Source organism: Anabas testudineus, chromosome 15 (genome assembly GCF_900324465.2).
Source record: "Anabas testudineus chromosome 15, fAnaTes1.2, whole genome shotgun sequence".
In the NCBI taxonomy this organism is placed as follows: Eukaryota; Metazoa; Chordata; class Actinopteri; order Anabantiformes; family Anabantidae; genus Anabas; species Anabas testudineus.
Genome location: NC_046624.1, coordinates 6,421,494 through 6,435,137, shown reverse-complemented (window position 1 = coordinate 6,435,137; position 13,644 = coordinate 6,421,494). Strand labels below are relative to the sequence as shown.

Below are 13,644 nucleotides of genomic sequence, written 5' to 3'. Positions count from 1 at the left end.
GAGCTCAGTGTTTTATCAAGTCAGACAGAATCCATTTTAGTGCACAGTCTTTACACAGCTCAATTACAGACACAGCCAGAGGGTCAAGTAACAGCAGGGTCACCAACATCAGCTCAGCTCAGCTCAGGCTGGATCCAACTCATGGTAAAATCAAGAACGGATGAACAGGTTTCACTGCACTAATCAGCAGAGGATGAACAAAAGACAAGCAAAAGGTTTAGGTTGTAACTCACTTTCAGCATATGATATCCCACAATGCACTTGGACTTGATGAGGACCTGGTGGATCATGGAGTAACCATGGTAACAGTCCATTTCATGGATGCGGTGTTGGTTAAACTTGGACAGAGAGAGCAGCACTTGCAGGGCCAGAGCCTGGGTCTTTTCACAGTCACTCAGCTCCACTGTCTGGACCGCACAGAGCACCAGGTGATGGACGGAAAACAAAGACAGGACACAAATGCACGCACACACACACACACACAAAAAACAAACAAACAAACAAACAAACAAAAAAAACATGAGCGTGTGAAGTGTGAATGTGTGAAGTTGCCTCCTTTCTATAGCATTATTCCACACTGTTGGTGCTACAGTAACTGCAGATGAAACCGAAAATGCCCAACAAACTTTAAAATGAGATTAAAATACAATATTTACCTGAAAGATAGGTGCAACAATTCAGTAATTTTTACATGGTGCTGTTTATCTTGCAAAAGAGTAAGAGCAACAGCTGAAAAGCTGATTCTAACAATAAATGTGAGTATGTGAAACAGATTTTCTAGACTCCTATCAGGAGACTTATCTGTATAGAATTTAGTTTGTAATTACATTTTTAAATTTGTTGATTTCTTCTTTATTCAAACTGACAGTTTTCCATTTGGAAAAATATTTATCTAGCTTTCACAGCACCCCATAAATATCATGGCAACTGGAAAATAGTACATCCAAAAGCTGCATTGCTATTTAAGATGTGGATTATCCTACCTGTGCAAAGAGAAAGACAAAGTTCCCCGTTCCTCCAATTTTGTGCAAAACACTTTGCAGCCCTTGGGTTTCAGTGGGGAGCAGAGCCCTAAGAGCACCAAACTCCAGGGAAACACTCTGTGCCTCTTTGGAGCTGAAGGGCCGCTGGGTAACCACCGTCTTGGCCTGACCTTTCAGTCTGATTACAGGCTCGTAGATGGTGTAGACTCTGGGACTGCTGGGGGCATACACTACTGCCAAACTCTCCTGTGCAGGAACACAGTACAAACAATCATCTTTGTAGCCAAAAGTGCCTTCTTGTAACGTTTGATTTCTAATAGATTGTATACAGTAAAACATTTTTTTCAAAATAAGCTGCCCACACGGTTTCTGGCATGGATTCAGTGCTGGACTAGGCTTGGCTAAAGTATAAGAAGTTCTCAAGATAATTCATTCCTCCTTTCCTATTCCCTTCCTTTCTTTTTTAACAGCACATTTATTATCAACAAAGCTATTAGCATTTAATGGGAGAAAACTATTTTCAGTCTCACTGAAATAGCTGCTGCTTAACTGTAATAGCTTTTACCAGTGGGGAAAAATTACTTCCTACAATACAGTATCATAAATGACAACTAAGTGAAACAGCAAATTACTCATACACTGTGAAATGAAACAATGAATGAGACATTGAAAGGAACTGTTATTCTTACAGAGCACTTGAATCATGAAGCACAAGGATATAACAGCCTCTACATCTATGTGCATTTTAACCCAACTCGCCACTGGTTCCGCAGATTTGTTGGGCTATTGGGCACAATAAAACAACATGCGTTTAGCATGCATTTTGTGTTGTCACGTGTTAAGGCCTTATCTAACCAAATACTTACAACCAGAACTGTTGTGTCCACATCCTGGCTCTTCAACAGAATCTCTCGTACATGCTCACATTCCAGTCCTTCCTCAGTAACAAACTTGGAGAATGTCCTGCTGGGCTTGCCATATTTGCAAGGCATGATTGAGGTAAGGTCAGGACCACTGGTGTATAGGTAGAAGGCCTCCTCAGATCCTATTCTGGACCCTGGAACATGCAGGTAAACATGTAGTTACAACACTGAGCATTACAAAAGAAAGAATGTGGAGAATCTACACAACACACATCACGCCAGCCCTAGTCCTTTACAGCAACTAGTGTAGATACATTACAATTTTATCAGCTGCACCACAAACCAATTAGCTACAGCAATGTACCACCAGGGAGCAGCACTGAGGACACAAAATTACATAAAGGACCACCCTGCACATTAGTACTGATTCTGATTCTGGTCTAATAAACTCTGTCCTACCATTAAAGAGAAGCACAGTGCCCATGCCCCAGCGTCCACCATGCTTCAACAGCTCATCAGAGGATGGAGTACAGTGGCCCAACATACAGAAAGTCTTGTTGCTATCAGATGATAAACTGGACTTTCTGGGCAGGGTGTAGTCCAAAGAAACCTCACATTTCCTAAAAAAGGGAACAGATTGAAGTTGCAGTTAATGTTTTAAAAACAAAATGCTACTCGCTTATTCTTGCTATTATAAATGTTCCTCACCTGATACCACACACCCAGACAATAACATGACCGTGGATGTTTTTCTTTCCCTCTGGCTGCTGGGTGTAAGTGAGACCAAGGTGCTGCCATTGGCCTGGCCTGAGCAGTCCATGACCAGACTCTGCCTGTGCCAACAGCCCTGCTTTTATCTCATCGTTGGGGTCTATACAAATTCTGAGGGACGAGCACATTACAAAACGTCAAGGTCCATAAACTATGAATACTCAAGTAACAGTAATTCATTCCTCATAAACATCTTAGAGACTTTAGCAAAGCGGGAGCTCACCTGAATGTGAGAGAGCCTGTAGAGAAGTCTGCCCACACTTGAAGCATCAGTGCTTTGGAGCCCATGGACAGAATATGAATGAGACTGTCCTCTACTAATCTTGTCCCAGACAGAGAGGAACCATGGTGTGTCTCAGCAGCAGGTGGGTTACGATCTTCTGAATTACAGTAACAGGAGAATCTCAAAACTAGTTTATGTTTAAGGACTTCAGACATTATACAGTCTTGATAAAGAATCGTTTTCTCACCCTTTTCTTTGTTCCCATCTTTCTCCTCCTGCTCTGCCACCTTCAACCACATAGAGGCGCTGAAGCCGCTGGCCATGTGGGGCCAGCAGTTTTGCCCTACAAGGGGCAAGTGTAGAGGAGCGACGTGCCAAGGAGAGGAACGGAAGTGGTTTGCTCGGTACTCTGCATCCCCCTCCCTGCGACCAGGAGACAGTTTGCCCTTCCAGAGCACACCAACACTTTTTGCTCCAGCAGCACCGTTCTGTCTGGAGCTAGGGGACCCTACTCCTGGCGTTGAAGCCCCAAGGATAATAGGAAAGTTTAGGAAGTGAAGCGGCTCCATATTCATGTTGGCTTCAACAATTTGCAGAATGCCCTCGAGCAAAACCTCCTGACAGATAAAAGAGTAAATTGGAATTTAAGAGAACAGTCTAACAGTTTTGATGTGATAAAACAAAAACACTTGACTAATCTGTATTGCTGACATAGCTTTTTCTTTTCTTTTTTTTAAGTAAGGCAAAATCACAAATGGACATGCACCATCCATCAATAAACCTCTTGACAGAAAAGTAGCAATACAAAATGAGCAATGGCATCATATGCAACCAATGCAGTCACTGAAAACACGTCATTCACATGGTTAAAAATAAACTCTCTTTCTTCTTCTTGGAGACAAATTATTAATGATATCCGATGTTGGATTCCAATTAAGTGCAGACCTGCGATAATAAGTCGCGGCACCACATCTGTGCCATACACATTGTTGTCAACTGTGTATAGAATGAAGTGGACCCAGAGGAGCATTATGTGTTGATGAGTTTTGAAGAACTAATAAGTGAGAAGAGAGTGTGACAGGAAGGATGTCTTATAAATAAGGTTGTGTTGCTGCTGAAAAACTGAATGTACAGACACTGTGATCTTAAGTTATGGGTATCCAAAGCCTAAACATAAGCTAACAGTGAGTGACTGATGGGGTTTGCCGTTTACAGTAGGTGGGGTCTTCTCCAGGAAGAGGCGAATCAATAGAGCCAGTTCCTCCGCTGTGATTTGCTGGCTCACCATGGCAACCAGCAGCTCCACAAGCACAATCTGGCAATCTGAATGTAGATCAATGAAGAGCAGATTACGTGAAGAGTTTTTATTCACTTGGGTATGCACAAGAACACTACAGCAAGAACCAAATCAGCATCAATAACAACTTTGCTCTAAAATATCACCAGTAATATCACCAGTAATATAAAAACAAATAGGCCACATATAAATATATAATAAATTTTGTAAGAGTATTTTGTAAAAGTATTGTAACCATCATAAAATCAGCACCATGTGAAATATAAAATCAGCCCACTGGGTTCACAATTTCCTCAGGAATTACTAACATTACTCATACTGGCCATGAAGTTTGAACCTTGAAAACCTTGTTGAAATGTAAGCAGCAATGGGGAAAAAAAAATAAGATTACGCAAACTGAGTGTTCCAATTTTTCTCCTTAGATGTTACACATATTCTAGCAATATCCTACAGTGTGAAATCAAATTAACTTAAGGCAGAAGAAATAGCAAACCTGTAAAAGAGGGGTCTGTCTGGCTAAGGATGTTGTGAAAACCAGACAGGATGGTTTTGACACCCCCCTGCAAGAACCAGAATAAGAGATTGGTCATAATCCTCACAGCTGACAACACAGTAAGACAAATAGTCTGTTGAGGTGGAAAAGAGCAGGACAAAATTGAAGAAGTGATCCCTCTGACCTGGTTGTAGAGTAAGGCAGCATTGCAGCGGTTGGCGTGTACTGCACTCAGCAGGCTGTGAAACACATGACTCAGAACCTCCAAATCTGGGGAACCAGTGGCGAGCAACTGCAGCTCCATTGAGCAGATCTCCGGGAACAGTAGCACACCTCGTTCAGGCCCGCCGCCCACGGCTGCAAACTCATGCAACATGGCAGACTCCACGTTCACCCCTTGGGAGAACAATGAAAGACAATACAATCAGACAGGAAACAACAGACATTGATGTGGTGAAATGATGCATGTCACACATGCCAACATGGTAACACAGAAACACACACTGGCTTGTTGCTTAAACAGCTTCATGATCCACAGGCATTCCCTGCTTCTTCCTCTCCAATCTCTCATCTTTGAGGCAGCTAATAAAAATGAATTAGTCTGAGTCCTGTTCTCAGCCTCAGAGCAGCATGGGACTCCCCTCATGATTTACAGGAGAGCAGACCAGCAGGCTCTCATGAGGCTTCTGGGACCTCCTTTTATTAATGAGGCTCACTCTCCCCTTGTGCACAGCTGCCCAGTTTGACTCCATCCAATACACTCACACCGCAGACACATAGTGTAGTGATTTCAATAAATACAAACTAACAGACAATATGCAGGCTGCCTTAATGCAATTTTGTGGAAAATGTAGATGCTTGGTCTGAGATAGAATTTAACTAGAGCAAACCACCATGTGATAGCTTTAGGAGAAGAAATATAAGCCGTTTTGTTTTGAGTTGCTGTTGTTTAGATAACAGTGCCCACATTTGCAGTGCAACTGCATGGTTCACTCATGTATTTTCAATGGTCTTTAGACAACACTTACCTACCTAAATCAGGTTCTGGATTCACAAACCTTACATTTAACAGATGCAATTCATCATTTGTTTTCATCTTTAAATCTCTTTGATGGATTTGTTAACAATAACAAAAATATAGAAAATCACCAGCATTATCTTTAAAGGCGCTGTTTGGAGTTGGTTTATTTATTTGTCTAGCATGGGGTCAGCCTTAAGGAGTCACTGTTTTCCAGGATGTTAAAGTTTTCCACAAAGTCTCTCATTTGATGGAGACTTAGGGTCACAAGATCCAGCTCATGAGGCCGCACAGTGTAGTTCCCTGCGGCTGTAAAACAATGACTCTGTTCTGAGAGGATGACAAAACAACAAGGGTGTAATCAGGCCATGTTCTTAACCTGTGAGACCAGAGTGGGGAGGCAGAGCTGACACAAGAAACTGCTAAGAAGGAATAAATGCGATCAGGCTTGTTTTCTGCCATGTCATATACATGTAATAGAAACTAGCAACTTGTTATTGCCAAACACCCTCCGCAGTCTAAAAGAGGATGTGTGTTTTTTTAAAAACAGCCTGTGCTTGCATTTACACTGCAATTTTTCTAAAAAAAAAAAAAACAAACAAAAAAACATGCTTTTCAACATAAAATATCTCAGAGAAAGTTAAACAAACCTCTTGAATGATTGATTCGACAGTGGAAGAAGCAAGGTTTCCTGAGGCTAAAAAGCAGGCTTTGAGGTCGGGGCCAACAAATGACCTCTGAATCCATTAACATTAGTCTGATGACATTTATAACAAACAAAAACAAAGAATGGAATAAGTGAAGTATAAATGATTTATAGCTTTCTTAAAATAATCCCAGGGAAGTAAAAAGGGTGAAAAAAAATAAATCTATCTGCTGTAGGAAATTACAAGATGTAAAGTAAAGCAAACACTTTAAGCAACATTAAACCAGCCTAAGCTACTATTATTTAGGGCAGTGAAACGTGAGCCATAGCCGTGAATTCTTAAGGAGTGTGTGTGGTAGTAATTATGGACCTACACTCTTCCTGCTTGGCCATGTCCTCAGGGTTGCTTTCGCTGTCAGCGTCGTAGCCCTCCTCCTCCCCTAGAGGCTTGACGCCACAGCTCTGCACTTCGTCCACCTCCTCAGAAAGATCCCCTGCTGGGGCCACCCTTTCAGCCAACACCTGGAGCTTCTGACAGAAGGACAATGAAGGAAAAAGAGTGAGACAGAGCACGAGAGAGAGAGGCAGAGACAAGAAAAAAAGTCATTCATTTCAATACAGTTCCGTCCAAATGCAAAATGATTGTTGCCTGGTTAACTGTGAAATGGTTGGTCAGATAAGAACGATTTTGTAACAGCTTACCCAATCCTGTTGAAAGAAAAAAAAACAAAAACACCCTGACTAAGAATGTAATGCTTAAACATACAAAGCATGACAAGCAGTGGTCTTGTGAATAAACTTCTAAGAAAATGTTTTCAAATGTGGTGGGGAAAAAAAAAAAAAAAGTACAAGATTTTGGTCATAAGACAAATACCAGCTGACTTGCACAGCACTCACACAGCCCAGTTCCTTGATGTGAGCAGTCAGTGATTATGTGTGCACAGAGGCGAACACACACTCAAGTAAACAGTGAAACTATAAACCGCTCAAAGAAGAAGAAGCTTACTGTAACGCACACATCTATTCTTAACAACATAATACAGCTGAGATATTCAATTGAACACTTCAAACAATAGTTCTTCACTGGACAAACTTGGTGGGGAAGACTAATCTTGGAGTTTCATAGCACATACTTGTAATGGTTAAGCGAATATCACACTATGCTGGACTCACTGAGAAAGAACTAAGCTCTTAGGAAATGGGTAAATCTATTATATAAAAGTTAAATCCTCCTGTGTTGGAACAGGCTTATTCTGACAGGCATTTTAAGGCTTGCAGAAAACACAACTAAGGCTGTGAGATAGGAGGCACTCACCACCAAGTGACAAGTCACTTTAAAAATTATCATATTTTTTGCATTTGTCCCACTTCCTGGAGCCATACATGGTTATAAGATCTTTCAGTTCTGCGGCAGAGAGCGATAATGACATTAGCGAGTAGGCGGAAGTTGGTGCGACTGTAGCATTTTCTTGTCATTGTGAAAAACTGTTTTAAGACTTGACTTTTTTTAAATGTTTAAGAAGAGGATGAAAGAACTTACATTATTGAGCAATAAGAAAATAACACTGTGACATGTTTCAAATAGAGGCCATGGCGCATCTACAGCTTGCGAACAAGGGCCATCATTATTTTCAGTGGCAAGAAAAAGTATGTGAACCTTTTGGAATTTCATTGTTTTCCGCATTCTATTGTCATAAAATTTGATTTGATCTTCATCTAAGTCAAGGGTATTAACTAATATTATGTGCCTAAAATAATAACACAAAATAAATCAGATCTTTCATGTCTTTATTCAGAACAACTATAAATACCTTACACTGGAAAAAGTATGGGAACCCTTTGAATAATATCCTCAAAAAACTAATTGGAGTCAAGTGTTGAGTTAAGAAAATTAGTTTGGAGGTGTGGTGTAGAGCTACTTTGACTGACAAAAAACACTAACTCTAACACTCTAACACAAGAAGAATGTGCTTATGTGAGTCATGCCTTGCCAAAATGATCTTTCAGAGGATCTACAATCAAGAATTATTAATTTATAAAAAGCTGGGAAGGGTTACAAAGTGATGTCAAAGACTTCAGAAGCTCACCAGTCTACATTTAGGAAAACAATCTACAAATGGAGACACTTTGGGACTGAAGCTACTCTACCAAGAGGTGGGCAGCCAGTCAAAATGACCCCAACAACACAACAAACAGTCTTTAATGACGTAAAGAAGCAACCCTGAGTGACAGCCAAAGATTTGAAAGCATCATTGGAACATGTTCATGAGTCTACAGTAGGTAAAACATTGAACGTGCAGGGTGTCTATGGTAGGACACTACGAAGGAAGCTGCTGTTTAATAAAAAGAACATTGCTGCACCCCTGAAGTTTGCATTGACACTCCACAGCAGTATTGGCAAAATGTTTTGTGGACTGATGAAACTAAAATTGAACTACATGGCACTACATTTGGCGTAAAAAGGTCACAGCATATCATCATGAAAACATCATCCCAACTGTAAAGTTTGGTGGAGGAAACATCATGATGTGAGCCTGCTTTGCCACACCAGGGCCTGGCCAGCTCACAGTAATTGGGGAGAAGATGAATTCTCAAGTATATTAAACAATTCTTCAGAATAATGTAAGAATGTCTGTACATCGACTGAAACTCTGTAGAAGTTGGGTGATGCAGCAGGACAATGACCCAAAATACACAACAGAATGGCTTTTGGAGAGGACAAGTCAGAGCCCAGACCTCAAACTAATAGATATGCCACACTGGGGATGTCCAAAGACGACAGAGTTAAAGCCAAGTGTTCACATACTTTTTTTCCCCACCATCAGTATGATGTTTTTGTTCTCAACAAAAACATTAAAGATCATATTTTCTTTGTGTTATTTTAGGCACATTTTATTTGTTGATACTCTTGACTTAGATGAAGATCAGATCAGATTTTATGACAAATTAAAGCAGAAAAGCATGAAATTCCAAAAGGTTCAAATACTTTTTCTTGCCACTGTATGTCTGTACGTCAGGGAAATTACAGCTGCTTAGCAACCTAGAGTGAGTGGCCACACACAGCAGCCCTGATGCTTGACAGCACTTGACAAATGGTTTTCTTTTCATTGTATGCGCTCTTCCTAAATAAACACACCAGCTCTATATTTTGCCACGGCATTCAGCCAAAGATGGAGCACATCCAACATCGTGACTAAACAGAGCTCGTTTTATTCTGCTAGTAAAAAAAAGCACAACAACAAAACAAATGTAGATGCTTATTTGCATCTTTTGGTTTGAAAGGAACTTTATTAGAAAATATTATTCTTAATTGTAGGGTTAAATCTTGTTTTTCCTTTAGTTGCCCTGACCAACTGTCCCCATGACTATGGTTCATTCAGCACAACCGAAGAATCAATGTTATTATCACTGGGTAACATTCAGCAATGCAGCCTCTTACTGGTTACTTATGTGTTTTTAAAATTTAAGTGATCTCTTGACATGCATCCGTTTTTTCCTCTGCATATCAGCTTCAGAAACATTTGCCCATTTACAACCTTGTTAAAACAAACAATTAGGTTAAATATATTAAAAAGCTAGAGAAACTGCAAAAGACATGATGAGAGAGAGATTGAGAAGCTCTCAAATTTAGTTGCAATTTCATAATTTTGTGCATTATCTGCACCTCTTATAGTGGTTACAGTAGAGAGACAACAGGAAATGAGGGGTGAATGATGAGAATGACATGCAACAAAAGTTGCACGCATTCTGAAATAGCAAAAAATTTATTGAATTGTAGAGTCAGTGAGTGGATAAGTATAGTCTGTAATGCTACTTCAAAACCACATACATATAATGCAGTTAATGGTATAAGCTGAGAAACAACATTCTTAGCGTTAATTTGGGGTGAAAAAAAAAAAAACAAAAAACAAAAATAAATTACTGAACGGATGCTTTACAGTAGATCAGATAAGGGTTAAAGTAGTAACAGCTTTATACAATGTTAAACATGAATGACATCTAGCTGCAGAGGAATCAAGAGTCTTAATGCACTGCACTACACTACACTACACTGGCTATAACCTGAACTGGTCTAATGATGCATGAATAGCTCAAATAAGCTAAGAAAATGTGAAGGTATAGGTAACACTCACAGGTTCTCCCAAGGCAGGACTCACCCTGTCTGGCTTCTCCTCAGGGGGATCAGAACAGGATGACACCTCAGCCAGGGCCACTCTCAGAAGAGAGTCAAACAGAGGAATAGCAAGGTCTGAGTTCACCACCCCTGAGCGAGAGAGTTGATCTCTCACTTCAAGGAGGGTCTCTTCCACTGACTGAAGCTATACACAAGGGGAGACATACAGTAACAGTGCTACTGAAATGAGGGTAAAATCATTTCATTTTGTGGTTGATAAGGTCTGGGATTAGTTTGTCAGTATGATATAAAATGGCATACCTGATAAGAAAGCTCAGGCTCTATCCTCTGCAGGGCTGAGTTAGCACTGTGTAGACAAATAGCCAAAAGGGCCTCAAGGAGTCTAATACTTTGTAGTTGCCACTCTTCCTCCAGTTTCTTTGATGGATCTTTGGTCTTTCCCTCAGCTGGCCCAGTACCAAGAGTTTCATTTGAATCACGAGTCGTCTCCTCCTGCCCTACTGAAGTGGCTGGCACTGTGGACTCCGGGCTGCCTTTGCTCTTACCATCCCTCTTTTTCTTTGCTTTTCCATCCTTAGTCTTACAGGAGAGTTTCTGAATAACCATGGCCATAAGGCGTAAGCAGACATCTAGTCCTCCTAGCCTGAAAAACTGCCTCTGAAACAAAGGGCTAGCCAGGTAGATCCACCGACATACTGACCATACATCTGCAGCGCGTCGTACCTGCTCTTTAGAGGGCAGAGCCACACTATCTGGAGACAGGTAAGGCAGCCGTCCACCAAGGGGTTCACTGGCTGTACTGTCATAACCTGAAGTGTCCTCAGAGTCATTGGCTGAGTCCCGGTCAGAATCAGCCTCTTTGCTGACGCAGAGAAAGGCCACACACAGAAAGAGGTTGATAACATGGACGTGGGTTTCTGCTCGGCTGCGCCCTGGTCCACGGCCTTGACCACTTCGGCTCTTATGGCGTGGATATGCCTCCTTCAGGCCTTCATAGAACTTGCTGAGGCTCTGCGGTCCCTCTAAAGACCCTCTCAGTGCCAGTTCTTCAGCAAGGCCCAAGACAGCATCCCTTTCTTCAGCATCAGCACTCTCTAGCTCCTGAAGCACCCGGTCCGCCTGCTGGTGTCCAGTGCCTATTATCAGGGTCTCAAACACCTTTAAAGCCAAAGAGCGGGTCTGGTCGAGGTAGACGAGCTCTGTCACCTGGTTGAGCCCATTACAACTGATGAAAAGGTCTCTGATTACCCTGTAACAGAAAATATTGGAAATTAAGCAAAGTGAAACTGAACACAAACACAAACATTACACTTAGTATAAATGTGGGAAATAACCAACACTCATTATTATTTATATTTTATTTATTTTAATTCAATATGTCTTTGCTGCAATCAAAACAAATAGCACCACCAACAAACTCTACAACTTATAAATCAGAAGAAAAGCCACCGCCATCATGCAAGATGCTTCACACGCCATCCACCACTTACAGCACCTCCTCCCATTAGGTTGCGGATGTAATTTCCCCCAGGGCACAACAAAGCCTTTAAATAAATTAGCCACCTTCTATTAACATGATAAATTTACTGTGAAGGACGTTACACACAAACACTGCACATGAACACCTGCTATTTTTTAAAGTTTACAGTGTATATTTTATTTGTTTTCTTACCTAATCTGTCATATTGTGTGTCAATTATCTAAATGTGAATTATACAATTTTGTTTTGCAAAAAAGGTGAAATTTTACCCGTGTTTATACGCACAGCACTAAGGCATAAATCAATCTTAAAATATTAAAGTGTAACCTCTGAGTAAAGGTTAAATCAACATTTGGTAAGAGAAAACAGCACTCTGAAGAGATGCACTGCCATTAAACATGAATGAAATAAAAAGACTAAAGCGTAGGACTGGCTGCCAAGTATGTGAAGTAACTGAAACAGATGTTCAACTGAAACTTTGAGCTTGGTGCATGAAATAGGGAAAAAAATTATTAAAATTAAAATTATTATTCTTTTTTTCTCTACTCCTAACCCTTTCTGCAGTGCCTGTCTCAATTAATGTGGAGCTGATTAATTCTGCTTTTTCAGAACATTTCATGTTTTCATTAGTAGTGTGCAAGTCAATTACAGTGACTACCCACAAGCTGCATATTTAATCATCATCTCATCATTACGCATTGTAAGATGACAGAGAAGTAGCCAAGAGGCACTGTGAACAGACTGCTTATCCTGTAGGTTATCATGCAACAACGACTAAAATTAAAATATTGTTTAAACTGTATAATATGGATCTGCACCAATGACTGACTAGTATTATTTTGGTTTACACATTTCGGAAAGGTCTTTAATTTAATTTAAACTTTGTTTAAATGTGATCTAACATAGTAAGGATAGCATAGATCTCACTCCCACAGCAGTAAGCAGATTGTTCCCTCATATCAGCATGCAGTCTGCTCTGCCAGAGAAATTAGGCAATATTGGACCTTGAGATAATAAAATAAAAAACGTTTTATCCTGTTGGGATATTTGGAGGTATAGAGAGCAGACTCTGATTTCAATTAATTATGGAAGAACAATTCTCATGCTAGAGCAAAGTTACATATTGTGACTTTCAAACATAACTGAATGTACCAATTGCTTTTAACATGACTGTACAACCCTCAAATAATGATGCTTTTCCGCATACACATTTAGTCTCTGTTAATTACCCAGCAGATGGAGCTGTACAGGCTTTTACTGTACAGCTGAACCAACAAAGGGTGATTTTGGCTATTTAATTACACGAACTGCCTACTGGAAACACAAATGCAGCACAAAGTTTAATTCTTAGAACTGACGTTACAATTTTACAATTCACAACAGTTAAGGTGATTATCTAGAAACCAAAATGTTTTGCATTTTACATCCTTTTTAACAATAAAGCTACTGTCCTTAACTGCGTTTACATGCACACTGCTTTCTGATTTCTTTTTTTGTGCTGTGTTCGTGTAGCTCCAGCATGACAGCACAGGGGGAGAGAGGAAAAGATGGAGGGAGACACAGCTGACACACAGCGCCAAATGTCTGAATAAAAAAGATCTGTGATGGAAAGCGCCTTATTTTGATTTCTGTAAGGCACATTTGTGTGATACAATCTCACCCTCATTCACTCTCCCTGACATGCTCATGTCTCTGTAGACATTAGAATTGTGTTGTTGCTACGCACTAGTGAACG

The 13,644-nt window shown here is 40.5% G+C and overlaps 1 protein-coding gene across 10 annotated transcripts in view; it reads right to left on the bottom strand.

Moving 5' to 3' along the window:
* The window catches only part of lyst (lysosomal trafficking regulator), a 48,518-nt gene that overhangs the window by 16,565 nt on the left and 18,309 nt on the right, over nucleotides 1-13,644 (bottom strand). For 5 of the 10 annotated variants that reach the window (XM_026356512.1, XM_026356519.1, XM_026356521.1 and 2 more), the window contains 12 exons: nucleotides 10,730-11,678; nucleotides 10,428-10,613; nucleotides 6,669-6,825; nucleotides 4,815-5,026; nucleotides 4,631-4,697; nucleotides 4,054-4,163; nucleotides 2,841-3,457; nucleotides 2,555-2,728; nucleotides 2,306-2,466; nucleotides 1,850-2,040; nucleotides 984-1,229; nucleotides 234-407 (listed from right to left, as the gene is read on the bottom strand). In XM_026356512.1, coding sequence (XP_026212297.1) covers nucleotides 234-407; nucleotides 984-1,229; nucleotides 1,850-2,040; nucleotides 2,306-2,466; nucleotides 2,555-2,728; nucleotides 2,841-3,457; nucleotides 4,054-4,163; nucleotides 4,631-4,697; nucleotides 4,815-5,026; nucleotides 6,669-6,825; nucleotides 10,428-10,613; nucleotides 10,730-11,678 — 3,244 coding nt within the window. The remainder of the gene's footprint in view (nucleotides 1-233; nucleotides 408-983; nucleotides 1,230-1,849; nucleotides 2,041-2,305; nucleotides 2,467-2,554; nucleotides 2,729-2,840; nucleotides 3,458-4,053; nucleotides 4,164-4,630; nucleotides 4,698-4,814; nucleotides 5,027-6,668; nucleotides 6,826-10,427; nucleotides 10,614-10,729; nucleotides 11,679-13,644) is intronic. The other 5 variants (XM_026356516.1, XM_026356517.1, XM_026356518.1 and 2 more) reach the window with 4 other exon arrangements.